General features: G+C 41.0%; 1 protein-coding gene across 2 annotated transcripts in view; it reads left to right on the top strand.

Moving 5' to 3' along the window:
* dot1l (DOT1-like histone H3K79 methyltransferase) overlaps positions 1 to 22,076 on the top strand; it is a 138,904-nt gene that overhangs the window by 37,254 nt on the left and 79,574 nt on the right. For both annotated transcript variants that reach the window (XM_084337981.1, XM_084337982.1), the window contains exons 2-3: positions 16,210 to 16,253; positions 16,416 to 16,490. In XM_084337981.1, coding sequence (XP_084194107.1) covers positions 16,210 to 16,253; positions 16,416 to 16,490 — 119 coding nt within the window. The remainder of the gene's footprint in view (positions 1 to 16,209; positions 16,254 to 16,415; positions 16,491 to 22,076) is intronic.

Genomic DNA, 22,076 nt, shown 5'->3' on the forward strand with positions numbered 1-22,076 from the left:
CCGATCACGTTTTTTGCCACTGATACTGATCACCGATCGTCTTGAGCCATACCGATCCGATACCGATCGTCTTTGATAAAAAAAATGTAAAAATTATTTTATATACATTTTTTTAATATTTATTTTATAAAATATATATATTATATAATTAGACTTGTACTTGTATTATCTGCGAGACATCGCCACCACGCAACAAGTCAAAATGCTCGCTATCTGCAAACAGCTCCACTAGGGGTGGGCAATATGACGATATTAAATAAATATCGGGTACAGTTCATTAACGATACACTTTTTAAACGTATCGTTGACATCGTGATGTTTTGCACAAACCCTCATCCATACAGTATGTGTGTGTATTTTTGGCTAAAGTGGATAGAAAACACAGTACTGTGCAAAAGTCTTAGGCACCCAAGAGTTTTTATATAAATTGTCTTAGATGTTAATAAAAAAAAAATCTGTATTAGTGTGTCAGTAGACTACTCTTTTTAAATGTTTGCAACTTTTCATTTAATTATTTTTGAAAGCATCTTCATGGTTTAATGCAGACATATGTTGCAGGGACTATTATAATCATCATATTTGCGTGAACGTATCCTTCAAAGGGTTAAATCAAGCCTTTTTAAGTGCTTTAGAGAATGTCAAAATATTGCAATATATATCGTGTATCGTGATAGAGCCAAAAAATATCGTGATATCATTTAGAGGCCATATCGCCCAGCCCTAAGCTCCACTGTCTGTGTGTACTCGAGTAGCCTCCAGCTACGGCCAGGATTCTCCGGCGCTGCAGCTGGACCCTAGTATTGGTATAAATCACATTCAGCAAGCCCTCAGCTCGAATACGCATCGAAACAATGTTATAAGACATTGATATCAGGAGCTATCTGTAGCTACTGCTAGCCGGCTAGATAACGTTAAGACAACGCCTCAGTGAACTATTTAGTTTAGAGCTAACGTGAGCTACCGAGTCAGCGGAGGTAACTTATCATGCACTCGACTATTGCTGGAGCATTTGTTGATATCAGCAGCTATCAGTAGCTAGCCAGCTAGATAACGTTAAGACAATGCCTCATGTAGTCACTGGGTCATTTAGTTTAAACAGTAACGTTAGCTCGGTAGGTAGCCAACGTTAGCTCATGTCGCATGACTAGCAGACTGCGAGGCTCTTGTTTACATGAGTGCGGGAGGGGCTGGGGAGGAGGAGGCGCCGTACGCTGCAGGCTGTGTGTCTGAGAGAGAAGTCAGCAGTGACAGATCTCCGTAAAGAATTGGATCATAATTTATGTGTGTAGGTTTTTTTAGATAACAGGTATTAGGGGTATATCTTATATAAGACAACTAACTAAAATGTGATCTCATTGGATGTGCCCTGACAATTAATGCTTGTATATCTTATCGTGTGTTGTCATCTATATGTTTGTTTAAAAAATAATAAAAAAATAAAATACAAAAAAAAATAATTGGATCATGTTTTTCGATCGGTTTTGACTATCGGCGAAAATAAAGTATTATCACAGATCACCGATCGCATATTTATACTGATTATCGGCCGATAATGATCGGTGGCCGATTGATCGGGGCATCCCTAGAGGGGAGAATTGAAGGGAGAATTGGCGAGGTGAAATTGGGATGGGAGAAAAATAGAAAAATAAGGAGAATAAGTGGATAAAAAAAGAGAGGCAGTTGATTTGACAAAAAAAAAAAAAAAAATCTTTATTTTTATAATCCAATTTTATTTTCATATTCGAATCCCATGCCCATTGAACGAAGCTTCGAAGTATTTAGGACAGCCCTAGTACATACAGTATGTTGACCACGAGTCGGTCAGTAGGGCTGATCCCAAACGTCCGAAGGTTCGGACCTTCGTTCGTTATGTTGGCACTCAAATTTTTATTAATGGGTTCGGATGTGATATATATCAGAATATCACAGTACTATGTTGTGTTTACAATAATTTGAAAGTCACGCACGAACACAGACACAACACAGTCACACCACATCCGATTTAAGATTTTAATCGATTTTTCTCTCTTAACCCTTTCACTGCCACGCTACAGAAGTTTAACCTGTCACTCGTCTGGGAGCCATTTACACACAAACCGAACTGTGTGTGTGTGTTTTCGGGATGCAGCTCTCCTCTCTCTCTCTCTCTCCCTCTCTCTGTCCGTCTCTGTCTCTCTCGCTCTCCCTCGCTCGCTCGCTCTCTCTCTCGCTCGTTCTCTCTCTCGCTTGCTCGTTCTCTCTCTTGCTCTCTCTCGTATGTATCACGCTGTGTGAGTGACTGTCACTCAAATCGCTTATGGGCGGAGCCCAGCCAAATCAGCCTGAAATCTTGAGGTCGAAAAATTATGCTTTTGCGTACTTGATTAAAAATATAAAACAATGAATTTTTGGAAAAAAAACTTTACAGATGTGTTCCATAGAATCACAGGAATTGTGTAAAGTTGCCCAAATAGTGAAAGGAATAGCAATGCATGTCCCCTTTAAATATTATAGCTATGGATCTAATAACATTGTCGATTGTCAGTGAGTTTCTTCCGGTCAACATGCAAAAAACAGATAATTTTTTCATCCGTACATTTCCGTTTTATACCGTGGTGAATATGAGTATAGTTTGAGTGATTCTGAGTAATCCCAGGAAAAGACGTGAAAACAGCGTTTTAGTGGAATTCACTAAACACGTTGCCATTCACTAAACACAAATTCCTCGCTTGGATCAATTCAACAATCAATCTGAAATCAACGCTAGATTATCGGTATTGGGGGGTTTGGAGCGGGGCGCCCCTCCATGCTGTGATTACTACCAACGGGACACACCACACATAACACTAGGGCTGTACCGAATGCTTCGAAGCTTCGATCATAATGTTGACATTCGAATTCTAAATCAACATTTGAATTTATTTTTTATTATTTTATTTTTTTTATTTTTTTTATCTTTATTTTTGTGTCTATTCAATCTGTTTAAACCAATGGGGGTTTTCTTCACAGTTGCAGTTAAAGATTAGGCTACACTAATATTATACTATAAGACGTCACCATCACTTTCATACCAATTATTTATGTTGACGAAACTGATGAGTTATATTCATTAAAGAAAGTTGATTTAATAAAAGAAAAAGACTAATTTAATCAGATTAATCACTTTATTCAAATTGAGGATTTAGTTTCTAAAAATATATATATATATTTTTTTTGGAAGTAAATTATTTTTATAGACATTCGCAGCTTCGTTCGAATACTTCAATTGAAGCTTCGAATGTTAAAAAATTACATTCGGTACAGCCCTAACACACAGACACACTGCAATCGCGGCGAAAAAAACATCGGATCAACGCAAGATTGGTAAGATATCGTCTTTACCTTGTATCTGATGTACTGCAAAAAGAATAATCCAATTATCTGATCGCCATTCCAAATATTCATCACAATAGTTTGTCCAACTTTATCCAGCATTGCAGATGATCTGGCGGGCGGGGACCCTCGTCAAGGGAACTGTGGTGACCGCTTGTCTTGCCGGAGCGTTCAGACCCCGCCACTGCAGCTCGGCCAAGAAAACAAACATCGTTTCAAATGGAGTGCAATAGCGGCCGCAAGGCGTTAGGTGGCGGTATTGGCCGTTTGCGATCTCAGACACATTCAGGACAGCCTGCACAAGGTGCCTCGATGGATTATGAATGGCAATAGCGAATAAAAGAAATAACGAAACAGAAACGTAGATCTACGTTTCTGCCACTCAACCGCTGGGCCACAGAAACGTAGATCTACGTTAACGGCACCCAATGTGTTAATAAAGTGCAAATCTAACTTTCACCAAACATCACTTTTTGTCAAATAAAAGGTGACTATAAAAAGAAATAATTTTGTCTTTCATTTTTTTTTAATCGTCCTAAATCATTAATTCGAATTAATCGATACAATCTATTAATCGCCCAGCCCTAGTTCATAGGTGTAATCTCTAGGGCTGACCTTCGATTCTTTTTTTGGAATTCGAAGCTTCGGGGCCGAGATTAGATTTTAATTCGAAGCTTTGAAATAAAATAAAAAAATTATAAATAAAAAAAATATATATCATTTTTTATTTTATTATTTTTATGTTGTGGGACTTGTACAGCACTTTGTTCAACTTTGTCAGTGCTGTAAAGTTTAAATCTTTTTAAATCTTAGACAAACTAAACACTTTGCTTCCATGAAATATTGTAAGCCGTCATTTGAGGCTTTATAAAAGCAGCACAATGAACACAAATCCGACCTCATCTTAAATAACAAACGGCATTGCTTGTTGTAATTAACAAAGAGAGGCAGAGACGGAGTTGATTTTGAAAAAAATATTCATCATTGAACTGTTACCAGTCTTGGGTTAATCAGATGTTTTTTTCTCCGCCATCACAGCGTGTGTGTGTCTGGTGTGTGTGTGTGTGTGTGCGTAACGTTAGCCGTATCCACGGCATGGATAATCGATTTTTCAGCCCGCTTCTAGCGTGCATAAGTACACATATACTATCGAAAATCTAGCGTTTATTTGAAAACGATTCATAAATCAGCCGAAAAATTACGTGTTTTGTGTATTCCAGTAAAGGGCTATTATCGCAGATTTATCTGGAATTCTCCAAAATCTCAAACTATACTCGTATTCAAAACGGTATAAAACGGAAATGTACCAATGAAAAAACAATCCGTTTCGTACATGTTGACTGCAAGCAAGTCATTGATAAGTGAGGGGTATTTTAGACCCATAGCCATAATTTAAGATCTAGTTTAGGCATTCGCAAATTTCCCCGACCTCCCATTGGCACGCTAGCCCTAACATGGTCAAAGGGGCGTGGCTCTGAATGAGTTAACAAACTTTTATTAAAGAAGAAGTCCTATAGTATGCTGTTTGGTACTAGATCAAATGTGTTGCAAATATCAAATCAGTTGTCAATTAAGTTTTTAGATGATGCTCCTCTCGAATGTCGATGAATATAAGTACCTGGGTCTTTGGCTTGATTCTCAACTCACTTTCAAGTCACATATTGATGCTGTGATAAAGAAAAGAAATTGTAGCCTGAGAATATTGTATCGTTCTATTAACTGTTTTTCTCTTCAAGTTAGGAAAAGAATGATTCACACAGCTGGTACTTCCAATAGTGGACTATGCAGACATAGTCTGCATCAGAACACCACACTAACAAACCTCCGTCCTTATAATAATAATATAATTTAATATATTATTAATTATTATATAATATTATTATATTATAAATATAATAATAATGTCACTTATAATGTTTGCAGATTTATATTGAGGTGCCCTTATAGAGCCCATCACTGTCTTATGTTTGAGTCGTTAAACTGGCTGTCTCCCCAATTCGGAAGACAATTTTCATTGGTTGCTTTTAGTTTACAAATATATTTACTTTAATTATCCCCCCTATCTAAAGCAGTTCCTAACTCCATATAGTTCAACTTATAATTTAAGACGCACGGATCATCCTTTCTTTACTATACCTCGAACCACCAAAGCTATTGGTCGACTTGCCTTAATATAAAGCACCAGCTGATTGGAACAAACTGCCTAGTTCACTCAGATCTCTCACTTCTTACTGGTTATTTAAGATATTTTTGTTCACTTATCTACAGACTACCTGCACCTGTTATTGATTTACTGTGTTAGGGCTTATATGCTGTTTACAGATCAAATTTTAATTTTGTATGCGTTTTATATGGGAACATATATTGGTGATCCTCTTGGGAGGAATCAGTGTGGACTATGAGGGTGAGCTTGGGAGAGTGTCTGTGTATTTTGTTGTCCTGTGTTTTGTATTGTATGTTTTGTATCCTATGTTAACTCATTCAGCGCCAGGGGGCGCTAGAGCGTCATCGCTTTAATCAATGGGGAGACTGCAAAATGTGTGAGTGCTTAAAATATATCTTATATTATAGCTATGGGTCTAATACACCCGTCGATTGTCAGTGAGTTGCTTCCAGTCAACATGCACAAAACAGATCCGTACATCCGTTTTATACCGTTTTGAATATGGGTATGGTGATTCTAAGTAATTCCAGGAAAAGACGAGGAAAAGGCATTTTAGTGTAATCCAGTCATCACGTTGTAATTTTTCGGCTGATTATCTAATCATCCTGAAATCAACGCTAGATTATCATTATTATATCTTCTCGTGCATACATGAACTGGCCTTCGTAGCGGATTTCATAATGCTCTAGGTTAGTGGTCCATGCTATTGTTGTAAGCCCGTGCCTCGCCTGAGTATTTAAACCCCGCCCCCACGGCTCAGATCAGCTCAGAAAACACACCAGACCATTTTCAATGGAGTGCAATAGCTCCGCAAGGCAGTAGAGGCCGGTGTTGACCGTCTGCCAGCTCAGACAGGGTCTGAAGGGTCTGCAGAGGCTGCAGCCATGAATTATGAATAGATATAGCGAATAAACGAAATAACGATCCCAAATAACGATATTCGCATGGCGGGCAATAACGAGTATACTCGTTCTTGGCAATTAATGTGTTAAAGAAAGTTGATAAAAAAATGTAATCCGATTAATCACTTTATTCAAATTGGGGATTTAGTTTGAGGATTAAAAATCGTTTTTTTATTTGGATTATGTCATGAAATATGACGACAGACATTCGAAGCTTCGTTCGAATACTTCAATAGAAGCTTCGAATGTTAAGAAATGACATTCAATACAGCCCTAGTTGCAGGCACTATTATAATCATAATATTGGCGTGCCTGTGTGCATCAAAGGGTTAAATCAATCATTTTTAAGTGCTTTAGAGGAAATGTCAAAATATCGCGATATATATATTATATAGTGTATCGTGATATAGCCAAAAAAGATTGTGATATCATTTAGAGGCCATATCACCCAGCCCTAACACCCACTACGTGGCAAAGCTATTACTCGCACACTGTGCTCCCTCTCTCTTTCTGTCACTCTCTCTCTCTCTCGCTCTCTTGCTCGCTCGCTCTCTCTCGCTCTCGCTCTCTCTCGCTCTCGCTCTCTCTCTCTGAGACTGACTGTTTTTAGCAGCACACACTGCTCTGTAGTTGCTGTGTGCCGTCTTTGTGTGAGAGGCAGGAACCCCCCACTCACACACAGGCAATACACACTCACGCACACACTGGCACGATACGTGTAACCAGTACCGTGTCACTGCTGTACAGGTTCCTATATCATTCATCCTTGACACAGAAACAATAGTAGGCCATTCATTTCATTCTATCAACACAGCCTGAACCAAAAGTTGCCTCTAGTAACTTGTTTATTTCAGTCTCTGTATATATTTACTAGGGGTGCACCGATGTATCGGTCGGGTATCGGTATCGGCCGATAAGCTCGAATGTGCCGATGGCAGTAGCCGATAAATTCAGTCGCATCCTGCACAACGCCGGCCCCGCCCCAGTCCCCCACACACACACACACAAGCTACTGCATCAAAGTTACTACTAAATATTCAACATTCTCTTTTGAGACTCCGCTTCAGTCTCTTATCATTTGGCACTAAAAGCTAAACATTGTCACCGATATGGCTGTCCGCAACATGTCATTAATTGTGTACGCGAGGTGGTCGCTCAGTGACGACGCTAACATGAGCTAGGTTAGCTAGCATTAGCTACCGGGAGATGCAAGACTAACGTTACTGGTGAAAATGTGATTTGCGTTGGAATACTCCTTTGCCAACTTGCTGTACTTTGCTTGCAGGTCTGCAGCCATTATTGCTGGATTTATGAATAGCCCCAACTTTAGCCAAGGTAACGTTATGGCTAAACCTTTAACAATAGTTAACGCTAGCTTTCGGTTAGCTGTTCAATGCTATTAATAACACAACTCCCCATCAACACCCTCTCTCGGGAAGATGGCATTTAAAATGACACAAACATTCGTTTTGTGGCATTAACGTTATATAGTTAGTGTTACAAGTTCAATAACAAGCATATTATTTACCCGAAGATAGCAGTAAGCAAGGCATTACTCCGTTAGTCCGTTCATAGCTCAGTTCCATTCCGTTGCTCATTCCGTACCCAACTACCCATTCTGCAATCTGTTAATACAGTTTTCAACCAGACAAATGTATAGAAAGACTTTGTTTTATTATAACATTTGTTGCAGTAAAATCATTGTCTCATTTGGTCATGCTGTGGAGCGCTGGTCGGCGGGCCGGGCAGCTAACGTAGCTACGTTAAGTTTGTTGTGCTCTCGCAAACAGAACAATGGCGGCATGCCCGAAAGTAGAAAATGAATAAACGCTTGCCGATTGGTGGTAAGGACAGCAGGAGGTGGGTGCTAGCGGTGTGGCGTAATTGGCCGAATCGACTGTCAATCAAAATGGTTATATTGCATTGGCTGAGAGCTCTGGTTGAGAGAACGGTATCCATCTGCAGGCCGCCAGACGATACTGGGAGAGAGATAGTGCTACATGGCATGGTGGAATTAATACCATAAACATATTTCTTGATGTTTCCTTTTTTTAAGTAAGTAAAGAGGCATACAAATACAAACATACACATACAAATATACAGTAGTTTCATTAAAAAAAAATATATATTACAAAAAAAAAGTAAAAAATAAAATAAAAATTAAACAAAAATTACAAATACTATACAAATAATACACAAATATCGGTATCGGCCGATTGTGTTACTTGAACAATCGGTATTGTTATCGGTGGCCAATTTTCATATCGGTGCACCCCTAATATTTACGCATAGTTTGTTTATATAGTCGTGTTTCTATTCATGTTCCCTGGTGACCGTTGATACCGCCATGCCATGGGCTTGTGTGTGTAGATCACAGTCGGTATTCAGGCACTCGATGGATAGTAACCTGAACACAGCTTGTGTTTATAAGAATAGTAGGTGGAGGTGGCTGGGTGGCGCAGCGGACTAAGCCCTTGTCACCAACGCGAGAGACACTGGTATCGAATCCGGCTGTCAGCGTTGCCTCCGGCTTGGCCGGCCGTCATACTCGCTCAATTGGCAGAGTCAGCGAGAGGGAAGCCGGTGGGTGGTATTCTGGTCGTTGTAAACAGCGACTCCTACAGGTCGGTCAGGGCGCCTGCACAGCGAGGGAGGGAGATGGTGAGGGTAGTGTGACCTCCCCCACGTTACACCTCACCAATGAGAGTCCGTGCTGACAGGTGAAAAGATGCTGCTGGCTGTCTCCTATGTCTCGGAGGAAGCATCTGATAGACTTCAGGGCTCCCTAGACCGACCAGTGGGGGGCACATGCGAGCAACGACCAGGAAGGGGAGGGGTGGAATTGGCATACCGACTAAATTGGGATGGGAGAAAAACACAGAAAAACAGGAGGAGAAAAAGTGGATACAAAAAAAAGTAGGTGGTTTTGGGTTGTGTGTGTGTGGTTGTGTGCATGCGCCAAGGCGGAAGTTGGTGTGGCGGCCCGGGCGATGGTGGAGCAGGAGAACAGGAACTCTAGGCTGTTAGCTGTGGCCACTGTGCCAGGCTTCCAAACAGCTGACAAATGGTGCCAGGCCACGTCTATTCTTTCCCCAATACTAGGGATGCCCCGATCACGTTTTTTGCCACCGATACCGATCACCGATCGTCTTGAGCCATATCGGCCGATACCGATCCGATATCGATCGTTTTTTATTACAAAAAAGCTTTATAATAATTTTATATAATTCTTTTTTTATAAAATATATATATTATATAATCATACTTGTAGTTGTATTATCTGCGAGACATCGCCACCACGCAACAAGTCAAAATGCTCGCTATCTGCAAACAGCTCCACTGTGTGTACTCGAGTAGCCTCCAGCTATGGCCAGGATTCTCCGGAGCTGCAGCTGGACCCTATTGATTACATTCAACATGCCCTCAGCTCGAATACGCATCGAATCAGTGTCATAAGACATTGATATCAGGAGCTATCTGTAGCTACTGCTAGCCGGCTATATAACATTAAGACAACGCCTCAGTGAGTAAATAGTTGACTGGGTCATTTTGTAACGTTAGCTCACGGAGGTCCCAGTGTCGCACTAGACTAGACTATACTAGTGTTTACAGTACACGGGTGCGGGAGGGGCTGGAGGAGGAGGAGGAGCAGACGCCGCTGCTCTCTCCGTGTGTCTGAGACAGAACTCAGCGAGAGATCTCCACTCAGAATTGGATCATGTTTTTCGATCGGTTTTGACGATCGGCGAAAATAAAGCATTATCACCGATCACCGATCGCATATTTATACTGATTATCGGCCGATACCGATCGGTGGCCGATCGATCGGGGCATCCCTACCCAATACATTTCCAGTTCCGCGTGCAGCCGTGCACGTTATGCGATCTGATTGGCCACAGACGTTTCTGGTCATGTGACATGTGCGCCAAATCGCATGACGAGCTTTGTCTTTGCCCATTTCTAACAGCCTGCAAACTACCTAACGCCTAGTTTATCACTGGTTAAGCTTAGGCGACTCTTTCGAAGTTGGTTATGGTTAGAGTTTGGAATCAGGGCTGGTCCATTGCCCTGCTCGAAGACAAACTCTAACCTTAACCAACTTCGAAAGAGTGCCTAAGCTTAACCGTCGAAAGAACTTGCCGTCACACGATTGGGCGCACATGTCACATGACCAGAAACGCCAGTGGCCAATCAGAGCGCAGAAGGCGAACGCGGAACTGGAAATGTATTGAGGATCGAATTCAGGCTGCCAGGCCACACTCTCTCTGGCTCCCTCCCTCCCCCACTCTCTGGATTCTCACTTTCACTTTCTCTCCCACTGCTCCTTCAGATTCAGATTCCTTTATTGTCACTTATTTCAGTACTTTACAGCAAGTACAAATCTATTTATTGTGGTCCCTCGACTATAGCAGCTTCCAATAATAAAAATACAATAATTTTAGAATAGAATAAGATGACTTAGGGCTGGGCGATATGGCCAAAAACGTTATTGCGATAAAATTATTTTCATATAACTCTATATCGATAATTATCGTCGATATAATGTCTGTCAAGTTTAATTAACTTCTTATGCCCGGCGCCGATGGACGGGCTATTAATGGACTTGTTTTGCTGCTGCGAATGTCTCTAGTTGATGTCGTCATCAGTCCGCGCACGTTAGCAGTTAGCCAGAGCAAGCGGTGTATCCCATGACAATGTACTAAATATGACCCTAAAATACTCCGTTCCGCCCCAATACATTGCAACGATGTCCACCGCATACCCCACACTACTCTAACCGTGGCCTCAGAATTCACACCACACACCCACTCGGCACGTAAACTATAAAATAGCGCCGTGCAAGCTAATTATCCTAGGCAGCCTTGTTTACAATGTACTAAATATCACCCTAAAATACTCTGTTCCTTGTTTACTACTTGAGTCCTACCTCTCTACCCAGAGGTGCAGCGCGGGTCTCCTTCCGCTGTCGGCCATCTCCTTCACTGATTGGTTGTTAGTGCGTGTGCTCATATCCAAGCTTGGAAAATCGATATATCGAAACTTTGCGACCACGTTTCATGTTTATTTCGAGGAAATAATTTATCGCGATAGTTATCGTTATCGTTCGCCCAGCCCTAAGATGACTTATATTAATAAAGATTACTACCGGTATTAGTATATGCAGTTCTAAAAAGTGTGCAGTGCAATACAATAAATGTAGCATAGAATAAAAATAAGATTACTAAAATAAAGATTACTATACAATTCTAAAAAGTGTGCATTGCAGATCAGGACGTAGATATTATTTATAGGGATGTTCGATATTGGCTTTTTTACCGATATCCGATATACCGATATTGTCCAACTCTTAACACTTTGATCGCCGGGGTTAAATTCATAATTTACCATCCCTCGCCAGCCCTATTTAACATGGAGAAGTTCCCCTTCTTTGCGGGGCTATAACTTTTTAAATTGTATTGCTAAATTGACATTACTATGGCCCATTCAACGTCCTATATCTATTGTTCAGGGTGTAGCAACGTTATACTTTTTCATTCACATATTCATACTAAAATACGGTCTAAAGTATAAGTATGTTTTTATCGTTTTCTGCAGCTTTCTCCAGAACTTGATTTATAGCCCTAAATGCATTATATTGATGATCAAATACAGTTTGGTAGGAATCTGTGCGAGATAAAAAATGTCAACTGGACGTGCTTCTAGGAGTTACTACGTATGATCTGATGTTGACCGGATGGGGGGGGGGGTCGTTTATAATTCCGTGGGCAACGTTATATCATTCATCTAGTGTGGGTGATATGATCATTAGAGCAGTTAGTATCGAAGACATTAAGCGTGGAACAGACATTTTTCTATTATGAAATGTCTAAATATCAGATTAATTTCCAGGTTGTATAATAGTATATACGTCCAAATCATGTTGTTTATCAAGTTATTGGTAACGGATTGCTATCCGTTGTGATCAGCTCGAGTCCTGGGACTATTAGCGAGTGATCGGACCGAATTGAAATGAGCACCAGCTTCCACTTCCTGTTTCTGCCCTGGGCGATCCGCCGATCCGCCACCAGATGGCGCTCTTGAACCGTTGGAGAGTTGAGAGGGGCTCACCAGTACATATAATGTCTCCGGGGGACAAATATGATTTCGATCACAGATTTTTGAAATATTGATATCAAAGACGCTGTCCAGCGTCTTCGGCAGAATAAGCATGGCGGGGAAAGACGCTGAACAGCGTCTTCGGCGATACCGATATACTGATATATGCGGGGGTTCCCCCCCCAAAAAACACAACATTATGCATGCTTTTCACAATAAATAAAATAAGAATTTGTTCCTACTTGCTTGCCTGGGTAAATAAAGGTTAAATAAATAAAAAATTTAAATAAAAAAATTGTTTGTTTGAAAACCGATACAGATCATTTCCGATATTACATTTTAATGCCAATATCTGCCGATAATATCGGACATCCCTAATTATTTATACTATGAAATTGAATAACAAAATGGCTATGTACAGTTCCAAAAGTATGTTGTGTGATGTGCAATGAGCAATGTGCAAATTTTAGCAGTGTGTAAATACAGTTTATTGTCAGCAACAGTGTTCTCAAGTGTAGGGGGGGGGGGATTAGGGGGATCAAGTGTAGAAGATTCTAGGGCTGTCCCCGACTAAGGATTTGGATGGTCGACTAGGATTGGCCAAAATTTGCCGTTAGTCGACTATTGGTCAAAAAAAAGGATGATATATATATTTTTTCTTTATATAAATTTTATCATTCCATTTGGGCTGTGGGGGGTGCTTAATGTCGGAAGGAGTTGACTGAAGGCTTCTTGTCCTCTGCAAAAGCATGCAATTGGTCCACTTATGGATACATCTTGATATTTGTCTAGTCTAGTGTGTTCATTAGATGGGTGAAATCCTCTTTCAGTGCCTCTGTGCCTGTTTTCGTAGGCAGTTAGCCTCTGGTATGCGTGCCATTAGCGTTAGCCACGCTTCTAGGCCTCTTCTTTTGGAAAGAATGATACAAAAAAATATATATATATATATTTTTTTTATATATTCGACTAAGAGGTTGGCCAGTCGACTACGGCTCCTTTCGACCGATTAGTCGACTAATCGATTAATAGGGGTCAGCCCTAGAAAATTCACTTCTCTCTTTCTCTCACCTCATCTATTTTCTTCCTCCCCCACACTCTCCCGTTCCTCCTTCTCCCCTTCCTCTTCCTCGCTCGCTCCCTCCTCTCTCACTCTCTCCTTTCCTCTCTGAGAGGCCCTCCTTGGCAGTGTGTTGGAGCAGGAGGCAGAAAGTGGGTCACTGGGTCAGTGCAGGCAGCAGGCTCTGCTCTAGAGTGGGATTGGAAGCCTGCTGTTACTCTCAGGCTGCGGCAACTTAGCGCTCGCCAGCTGAGCTGACTAATTATAGATCGGTAACTAATACTAGTGTAAACGGAACCGAAGTAGAATACACATTCGTTTAGGAAAGAAATAATAGGAACACATGGTTCTTATCCAGAATACTAGGGGTGGGCCATAAAACGGAATAGCCAAATGATTGTTTGCAGGGATCAAAGTCAAAGTTTGTAATGTTGTTAATTGTTATATGTGCAGGTTATTGTACAGGTTATTGCCTCCAATAAAGTGTTGACGGAAAAAGCCATTTTCAATTTCGGCCACTAGGAGGGAGTGTTGTGTCAAACGAGACCTCCACTTGAGCTTGGAGCGCTGTCTGTCTGCTTGACCTCTGACCTGCATACGCTGTTGTTATTAGTCTCCCTTGGCTCAGTAGCTGGATGCAATGTAGCCCCGTGGCACACGTCTTGTCTAGTGTGGCATATGTGGACCCGAGTTGTACTACTGTGGCACCATGTCCACAAGGTTGACGCATGATGAGACAAGTTCTATGGAAGAGTGCCAGAATCCACAGTGAGAATAATGTTCTATATAGCCTTTGTGAATATGGGGGCACACACAGAGTATTTGGTTCAGACCACCCACCAACTAACTGACCATGAAAAAGTGAAGTCGTGCCCGTCCCTACAATGATAGCCTTGGTGAACATGGAGTAGCTTTTAATAGGAGGGATTCTAGAGAGTATGGTCACAGTAATTTATTCAGGTCCAATAGAGCTTGGAAATCTGGTGGTAATACTGCCAACATGATAGAGATGGATCTGTGGACACAGCCAATGAAGGCTTACATAATAGACAGCGAACGAGTGTGCTTCATCCAAAGGCTTGGCATGCTGACATTCATAGAATTGATCACAACTGTTGCTTTCCACGGACAAACAAAATCAAGAAAGGAGGGCAGGGTTTGAGATGGGTCAATTACTCCATAGCCTAACCGACGCTGACGGCGAAACTGCTACTCAGGCCTGTGTGTTTAGAGTGGCTGTTGTGTCTGTCAGATGTTCTTGCTCATACTGAACATTGTGTTTTGTTATGGCCTGTGCTGCACTGCCGTACCAGGAGAGCGAGCCTCGCTAGCAGCCAGCTGCTCTGGACAGATTAGTTTAGCATCGAGTCGCAGACAGAACCTCATATTATATGACAATCTGGCTGGACTGGCGCCACAGTGGGCCGGAGGGATTGGTTGTAGCTTTCGAAGACTGAAGACGTCAGGCCGTTCCACCTGACTGAGCTGTGTTGCACTGCCTACAATAACCTTACCTTTTGCTCTACCTTTTGCTCTCTACATACTGGATGGACAGTAGCCTATTGATTGTACAATAACATATTATTCATTAACAGCACTGATTGAATATTAACTTGATCTATTGATTGATCGCCATGTGATTTTGTTTGTTGATGATTTTGTTGGAAGCCATTTGAAGATTGTGTTTGAAGGTGTACTTGGTTATGTATCTCAGGGCTAATGATGAAGTGGTTGGTGTATTTCGAAAGACGATAAACTGAAAAATTTTTGTTAAAGGTTTATTGTAATAAGGGGTAGGACCTAGGGCTGGGCGATATAACGATAACGATAAATATCGCGATATATTTTAATAATCGATATCGAATATCGACGTTTTTTTTACCTGCAACAGGGCAGTTTTAAAACCAGAGACAGTGGACAGACTTGTCTTTCTTGCCTGCAACTTAAAGTAATGGCTTTGCTTGTCCAAATGACAATACTGACCAAATTCAGATCTTTTTCTCTTGTCCATTTATTTTGTTTGCTTTCTAATTTAAAATACATTTTGAAACCGTCTGTACACAGTAGGCTATGTGTGCTAGCAGAACTAGACTCCAGTCACGAGTCACAGTGCACATGTGCGGTGGTTTGTCCACCAAAAAAGCGCCAAAAGATCGAAAATAAACTAGCAGAGCCAGAACTGTTCACAGCCAGCAGAGAAGCCGGTTTACTTTAGCTTTTAAACCAGCTGCAGCCTGAGAACTGGAGTGTGAGGGGATGTAACACTAAAGATGGCGGCAATGACAAAGAATTGCTGCAAAATAAACATACATCTGTTGTTAAAAAAAAAAAAAAAAAAAAATTATACTTATAACAATCCGATAATTATCGATATCGAGAAATTAAATAAAATTATCATATCGTTATCGCGATATGATTTTTTTCCATATCGCCCAGCCCTAGTAGGACCTGATGAGCATCTTGCTTCTTCCTTTTTTTTTCTTCTTTTTTTTTTTTACATTATTGTTTTTACATTACACATTGTTTTTCTTTCACAGCAAATTATCTTTGATCATTTGATTATTTTATATTGTTGGAAATAAACTATTCATTCATAACATGTTGAAATGTTCACTTTCTTCCCCTCTCTCTGTCTCCAGGATAAACACCACGATGCTGCTCATGAAATCATCGAGACCATCCGGTAGGTGACCCTTAACCTCACTGGCTTCTTCCACGTGCAACACACAGCTCACATGACACATTACAGGAAGTGACAAGGACTTGGTTTTATTTTCCCCATTGAAATATCTCTGATCAAATGTATTTCTGACCTTGCTGACCACTGCCGTCTATGTATGTGCAGGTGGGTGTGTGAGGAGATACCGGACCTTAAGCTGGCAATGGAGAACTACGTGCTCATCGACTATGACACCAAGAGGTCAGCGCGGGGTCACATGTGTACACACACACACACACACACACACACACACACACACACACACACACACACACACACACACTCTAGGAATTGGAATTTCAACTAAGGCCACTGATGTTGCTGGGATTGTTTTTCACTCTGAAATCTATTGTGAGCCTTTGATACAAGGACTGACAGATGGTATGTTTGAGTGAGTCTTTCTCCCTTTTTTTTTAGTGACCTTTGGCCTGTGATGCTGTTTGTTTACATTTGTAATATTTCTTTGAAAGAAATGAAGTGAACATACCTGTGAAATGAACATACCTGTGGTTTTGAGCAGTGGTGCAGTGCTGGTATAACTCGGTATAACGGCGTTATACCTCGGTCACTGAGGCTGAAGTACACGCAATCGCTTTTTACATGGCATTATCCAACCGGACTCCCGGAGAAGCATGCAGCTGCAGAGCCGCAGAGCCAGCGGCGCTCTCTGGGCCGCGCGCTGACGGCCGCGCTGTGAGGCAATAGTATCCAGCTGCAGGACGAGAGCAGCCAAAAAAAACTGTGCATGCGCGCGTGGAGCGTTTGACCTACTGTCAATTTGCCACTGCACCACTGGTTTTGAGTTCAAGAAAGATCTACAAGTCAACCTCTTCTTCAACAACATACATGAGTATACCCAAAATGTAATGTTGAAATAAATTCTGGATTGTACCGTATCATTTATGATCAAAAGATTTTTAACTGAAAATATGCAGCAAATAAGAGCTTGCTCAGTATTGTACACAATACCATGGGAGACACTCATTGACGGAACACAGCGTGAGAATAGCGTTTATGGGAGTAAATAATACTAGGAAAGCTGCAGGCCCAGATGGGATAACAGGACGAATACTAAAGTCCTGTGCAAATCAGCTGGCCCCAGTGTTTACAACCATATTCAATCTATCCCTGGCTGAATCCGTGGTCCCTGCCTGCTTCAAAGTGTCCACTATAATCCCTGTACCAAAAAACTCCTCTCAAGCAGGCCTAAATGACTACAGACCGGTGGCACTCACCTCTGTGGTCATGAAATGCTTTGAGAGGCTGGTCAAGGACCACATCTGTGCCTCTCTCCCTAGTAACATGGACAGGGCTCTACGCTAACATTTTTAACTAGGGGCACAGGTGCTCCTAAATGAAAAAGGAGCACACAAAGAAATTTAGGAGCACCCAAAAATATTTAGGAGCACAGTGAAAATATTTCAAGTAAAAGTGTTTTTTTTTTCAAAAATAAATGTATATTTGTACTGTGCGTGCATGTGTGTAAATTAGCTCTTGCTATAACCCTGCATGTTTACATTTTGTATTTTGTACTTGGGTGTAACAATGCATCGATCCTAAGGGGAAAATTCAACTGCATCGATTTGAAAATGTTGGAAACGATTATCGCAATTTGAATGTGTACACAGTGTTATGTTATCATGTCCGTTATAGTCAACACAACGGCATACGCTACTGCATCAACGTTATGATTAACAACGCAAGGCATTTGTTTTGTTGCATTAACGTTATATTACTATTGCTATCGCTAAATCTAGGTGTTCTAAAATATATTGCTATTGGTAAGACTAGAAGTTACATGTCTCGGGAAACTCGCATATCGCAATGGTGGCGTTTCAGGAAGTAAACAAGCCAAATGAGAGCTTTTGATTGGTAATTTAATTTGCTTTCTTTCTCATGAAACCAGTCGCGTCACTCTACTCTGATTGGACCGTTGGCTTGAGTGCAATGTGGGACTTGTAGTTTTTTTAACGATTCTCGCGGCGGATGAAAAAAAAGACGAGAGAGGCTGTAATCTGTACGCACAGCGTGCGTGTAATTGATTTTTACGGTTCGCACACACATTTTTAGGGGCATATGCGAGCAATTTGGTCGCACTGTAGAGCCCTGATGGACCCACTGCAGTTCGCATATAGGACAAACGTGTCCACTGACGACGCGGTCTCCCAAGTACTACACAACACCCTATCTCACCTTGACAGACAGAAGGGGGGCTATGTGAGATTGCTGTTCATTGATTATAGTTCAGCTTTCAACACCATAGTCCCCACCAGACTGGTTGACAAGCTGATCGATCTGGTAGAGCCATATGGAATCCGCGATCACGGAATCGCGGACGGAATCGCGGAATTGAGCAATAAAAATGGAATCGACAATAAAAAAAAAGAATTAAATTATTATTATTAATTTCTTTTTACTTTTTCTTTTTATGTTGTGGGACTTGTACAGCACTTTGTTCAACTTTGTCAGTGCTGTAAAGTTTAAACCTTTTTAAATCTTAGACAAACAAAACACTTTGCTTTCATGAAATATTGTAAGCCGTCATTTGAGGCTTTATAAAAGCAGCACAATGAACACAAATCTGTCAGTGCCGAGTCCGACCTCATCTTAAATAACAAACCGCATTGCTTGTTGTAATTAACAAAGAGAGGCAGAGTTGATTTTGCAAAAATATATATATATATAATTTTTATTTATTTATTTTTTATAATCGAATTTTATTTTCATATTCGAATCCCAAGTATTTAAGACAGCCCTATTAAAGGAAAACTCCAACATTTTGGGAAATTAGCTTATTTACCATCTTCCCTGGAGTTAGACAAGAAGATACATACCTTTTTTGTCTCTGTGCGTGCATTTAGCTTTGGGAACAGTCGCTCCGTTAGCATAGCTTAGCTTCATCACTGGAAGTGAGGGGGGGCCGGAGCCTGATGTTCCCTTACAGTGTATAGTTTGATTGATTGATTGAAAAGTTTATTAACAGATTGCAGAATACACTCCAAATACAACTCCAAAACGTTCATGTAAACATGTTGTGACCTGTGTATTCACCACGTGGAGAAATAAAAAATAATTGAATTAGACAATTACGTTTTATAAGCAAATATACTCGGAACTATTTTTTGCCTAACCACTCCTCTCTGAGCACAGCCAGTGATTTCAACGTCGTCGTGATTGTTGACATTCTCATTCATTCAAAGGATCCGAACCGATTGAAGTTTATGGATACCATGACTTAAAATCCTCTTACCTTGACGATTAAAAGCCTCCCCAATTTAGAAAACAGTAATCCAATGGCTGGTATTGTTATACCGGACGCTCTGAGCTAACCGGAGCTAACACAGATCAGGATGGTAAAGCATATATGACTTCCTTTCTGGGGTTTTCAAAATAAAAGTGCGACGTTTATAGCAGCGGAAAACGTTTATTTTGTACATTATCTAACGTTAACACGAACCTAAACTAACTTTACAACTAACCTAAAGTTAGTTTAGGTTCGTATTAACGTTAGATAATGTACAAAATAAACATTTTCCGCTGCTATAAACGTCGCACTTTTATTTTGAAAACCCCAGAAAGGAAGTCATTATATATGCTTTACCATCCTGATCTGTGTTAGCTCCGGTTCGCTCAGAGCATCCGGTATAACAATACCAGCCATTGGATTACTGTTTTCTAAATTGGGGAGGCTTTTAATCGTCAAGGTAAGAGGATTTTAAGTCATGGTATCCATAAACTTCAATCGGTTCGGATCCTTTTAATGAATGAGTGTCAACAATCACGACGACGTTGAAATCACTGGCTGCGCTCAGAGAGGAGTGGTTAGGCAAAAAATAGTTCAGAGTATATTTGCTTATACAACGTAATTGTCTAATTCAATTATTTTTTATTTCTCCACGTGGTGAATACACAGGTCACAACATGTTTACATGAACTTATATAAGAAAGGTTGAGATCCAAGGCAGCTCTACAGTTGTTAAAAAGCCTTTAATAAGTAGCTTACATTATTTAGATTTTTTTTTAAAAACACCCTGAAGAAGGCCATGTAGGCCGAAACATGTTGGACTTTAAATTTTTTTTTTTTTTTTTTTTTTTTCTAAATAATGTAAGCTACTTATTAAAGGCTTTTTAACAACTGTAGAGCTGCCTTGGATCTCAACCTTTCTTATATAAGCGAATCCTACCCCGGATTTAATCCAAAGAGCACCTACCTGAAACAAAATAAGAACGCTGAAGCCCTCTCCATATCCTTTGTTATGTTTACATGAACGTTTTGGATTTGTATTTGGAGTGTATTCTGCAATCTGTTAATAAACTTTTCAAGCAATCAATCAAACTATACACTGTAAGGGAACGTCAGGCTCCGGCCCCCCCTCACTTCCAGTGATGAAGCTAAGCTATGCTAACGGAGCGACTGTTCCCAAAGCTAAATGCATGCACAGAGACAAAAAAAGGTATGTATCTTCTTGTCTAACTCCAGGGAAGATGTTAAATAAGCTAATTTCCCAAAATGTTGGTGTTTTCCTTTAAATGGACTGTTATATCTTATTAAACTGTGGACATTTATTCATTCCCACTTATTAGACACTATTTCTGATGCTAAAATGAGCGTACAAAGCAAAATACAGAATTCTGAAATATTAAAACGGAAAAAACGGAATTTGGAAAAAAATCAAATGGAATTTGGGAAAAAATAAAACGGATTTCATATGACTCTACGATCTGGGTCCTGGACTTTCTAAGTGACATTCCCCAGGCGGTCAGGGTGGGGGGGGTCATACCTCCAGCAAAATCACCCTGAGTATCGGGTCCCCCCAGGGCTGCGTTCTGAGCCCCCTGCTGTATTCACTGTACACACATGACTGTGTGGCCAGGTTCAGCTCCAACTCCATAGTGAAGTTTGCGGACCACACGTGGTGGTGGGGCTGATCTCTAACAATGATGAGAAGGCCTATCGGGAGGAGGTTGATGAACTGGCACGCTGTTGCCGGGATAACAGCCTACTCCTGAACATTGGTAAAACCAAAGAGCTGATCGTGGATTTTAGGAGAATACAGCAGGGGACACACATGCCACCGTGGACAGGGTGAGCAGTTTCAAGTACCTGGGAGTCCACATCACAGAGGACCTGACATGGTCAACACGCATACCGGTAGATTCTGTGGTGAAAAAGGCAAAACAGCGCCTCTATCACCTGAGACAGTTAAGGAAGTTCAGAGTATCAGGGAAGATACTAGAGTTGTACCGATACCAGTATCTGAAATGCCGCCGATACTGCCTAAAATGCTGGTATCGGCGAGTACCCTCTAATGCTGCGCTCCGATACCACGTAATTTATCAACAACACTGCGGTCTGTTGAGTGAGCATTATAAAACAAACGTGTGTTTAACCGACCGTGAATTAAAGTGTCAATGCTGTTTGTCATTTTAACAGCAGATACTTTCTTAAATGCCATCCTCCCGACAGAGCGGTGTTGACGGGGAGCTCAGATGGGTTCGCTTGGTGGTGTTATTAGCATTGAAGAGCTAACCGAAAGCTAGCGTTAACTAACGTTAAAGGTTTAGCCATAACGTTACCTTGGCTAAAGTTGGGGCTATTCATAATCCAGCAATAATGGCTGCAGACCTGCAAGCAAAGTACAGCAAGTTGGCAAAGGAGTATTCCAATGTAAATCACATTTTCACCAGTAACGTTAGTCTTTCCATCTGCCGGTAGCTCATGCTAGCTAACCTAGCTCACGTTAGCGTCGTCACTGAACCACCTCGCGTACACAATTAATGACATGT

This window comes from Notolepis coatsorum (genome assembly GCF_963971535.1).
Source record: "Notolepis coatsorum genome assembly, chromosome: 2".
NCBI classification, from domain to species: Eukaryota; Metazoa; Chordata; class Actinopteri; order Aulopiformes; family Paralepididae; genus Notolepis; species Notolepis coatsorum.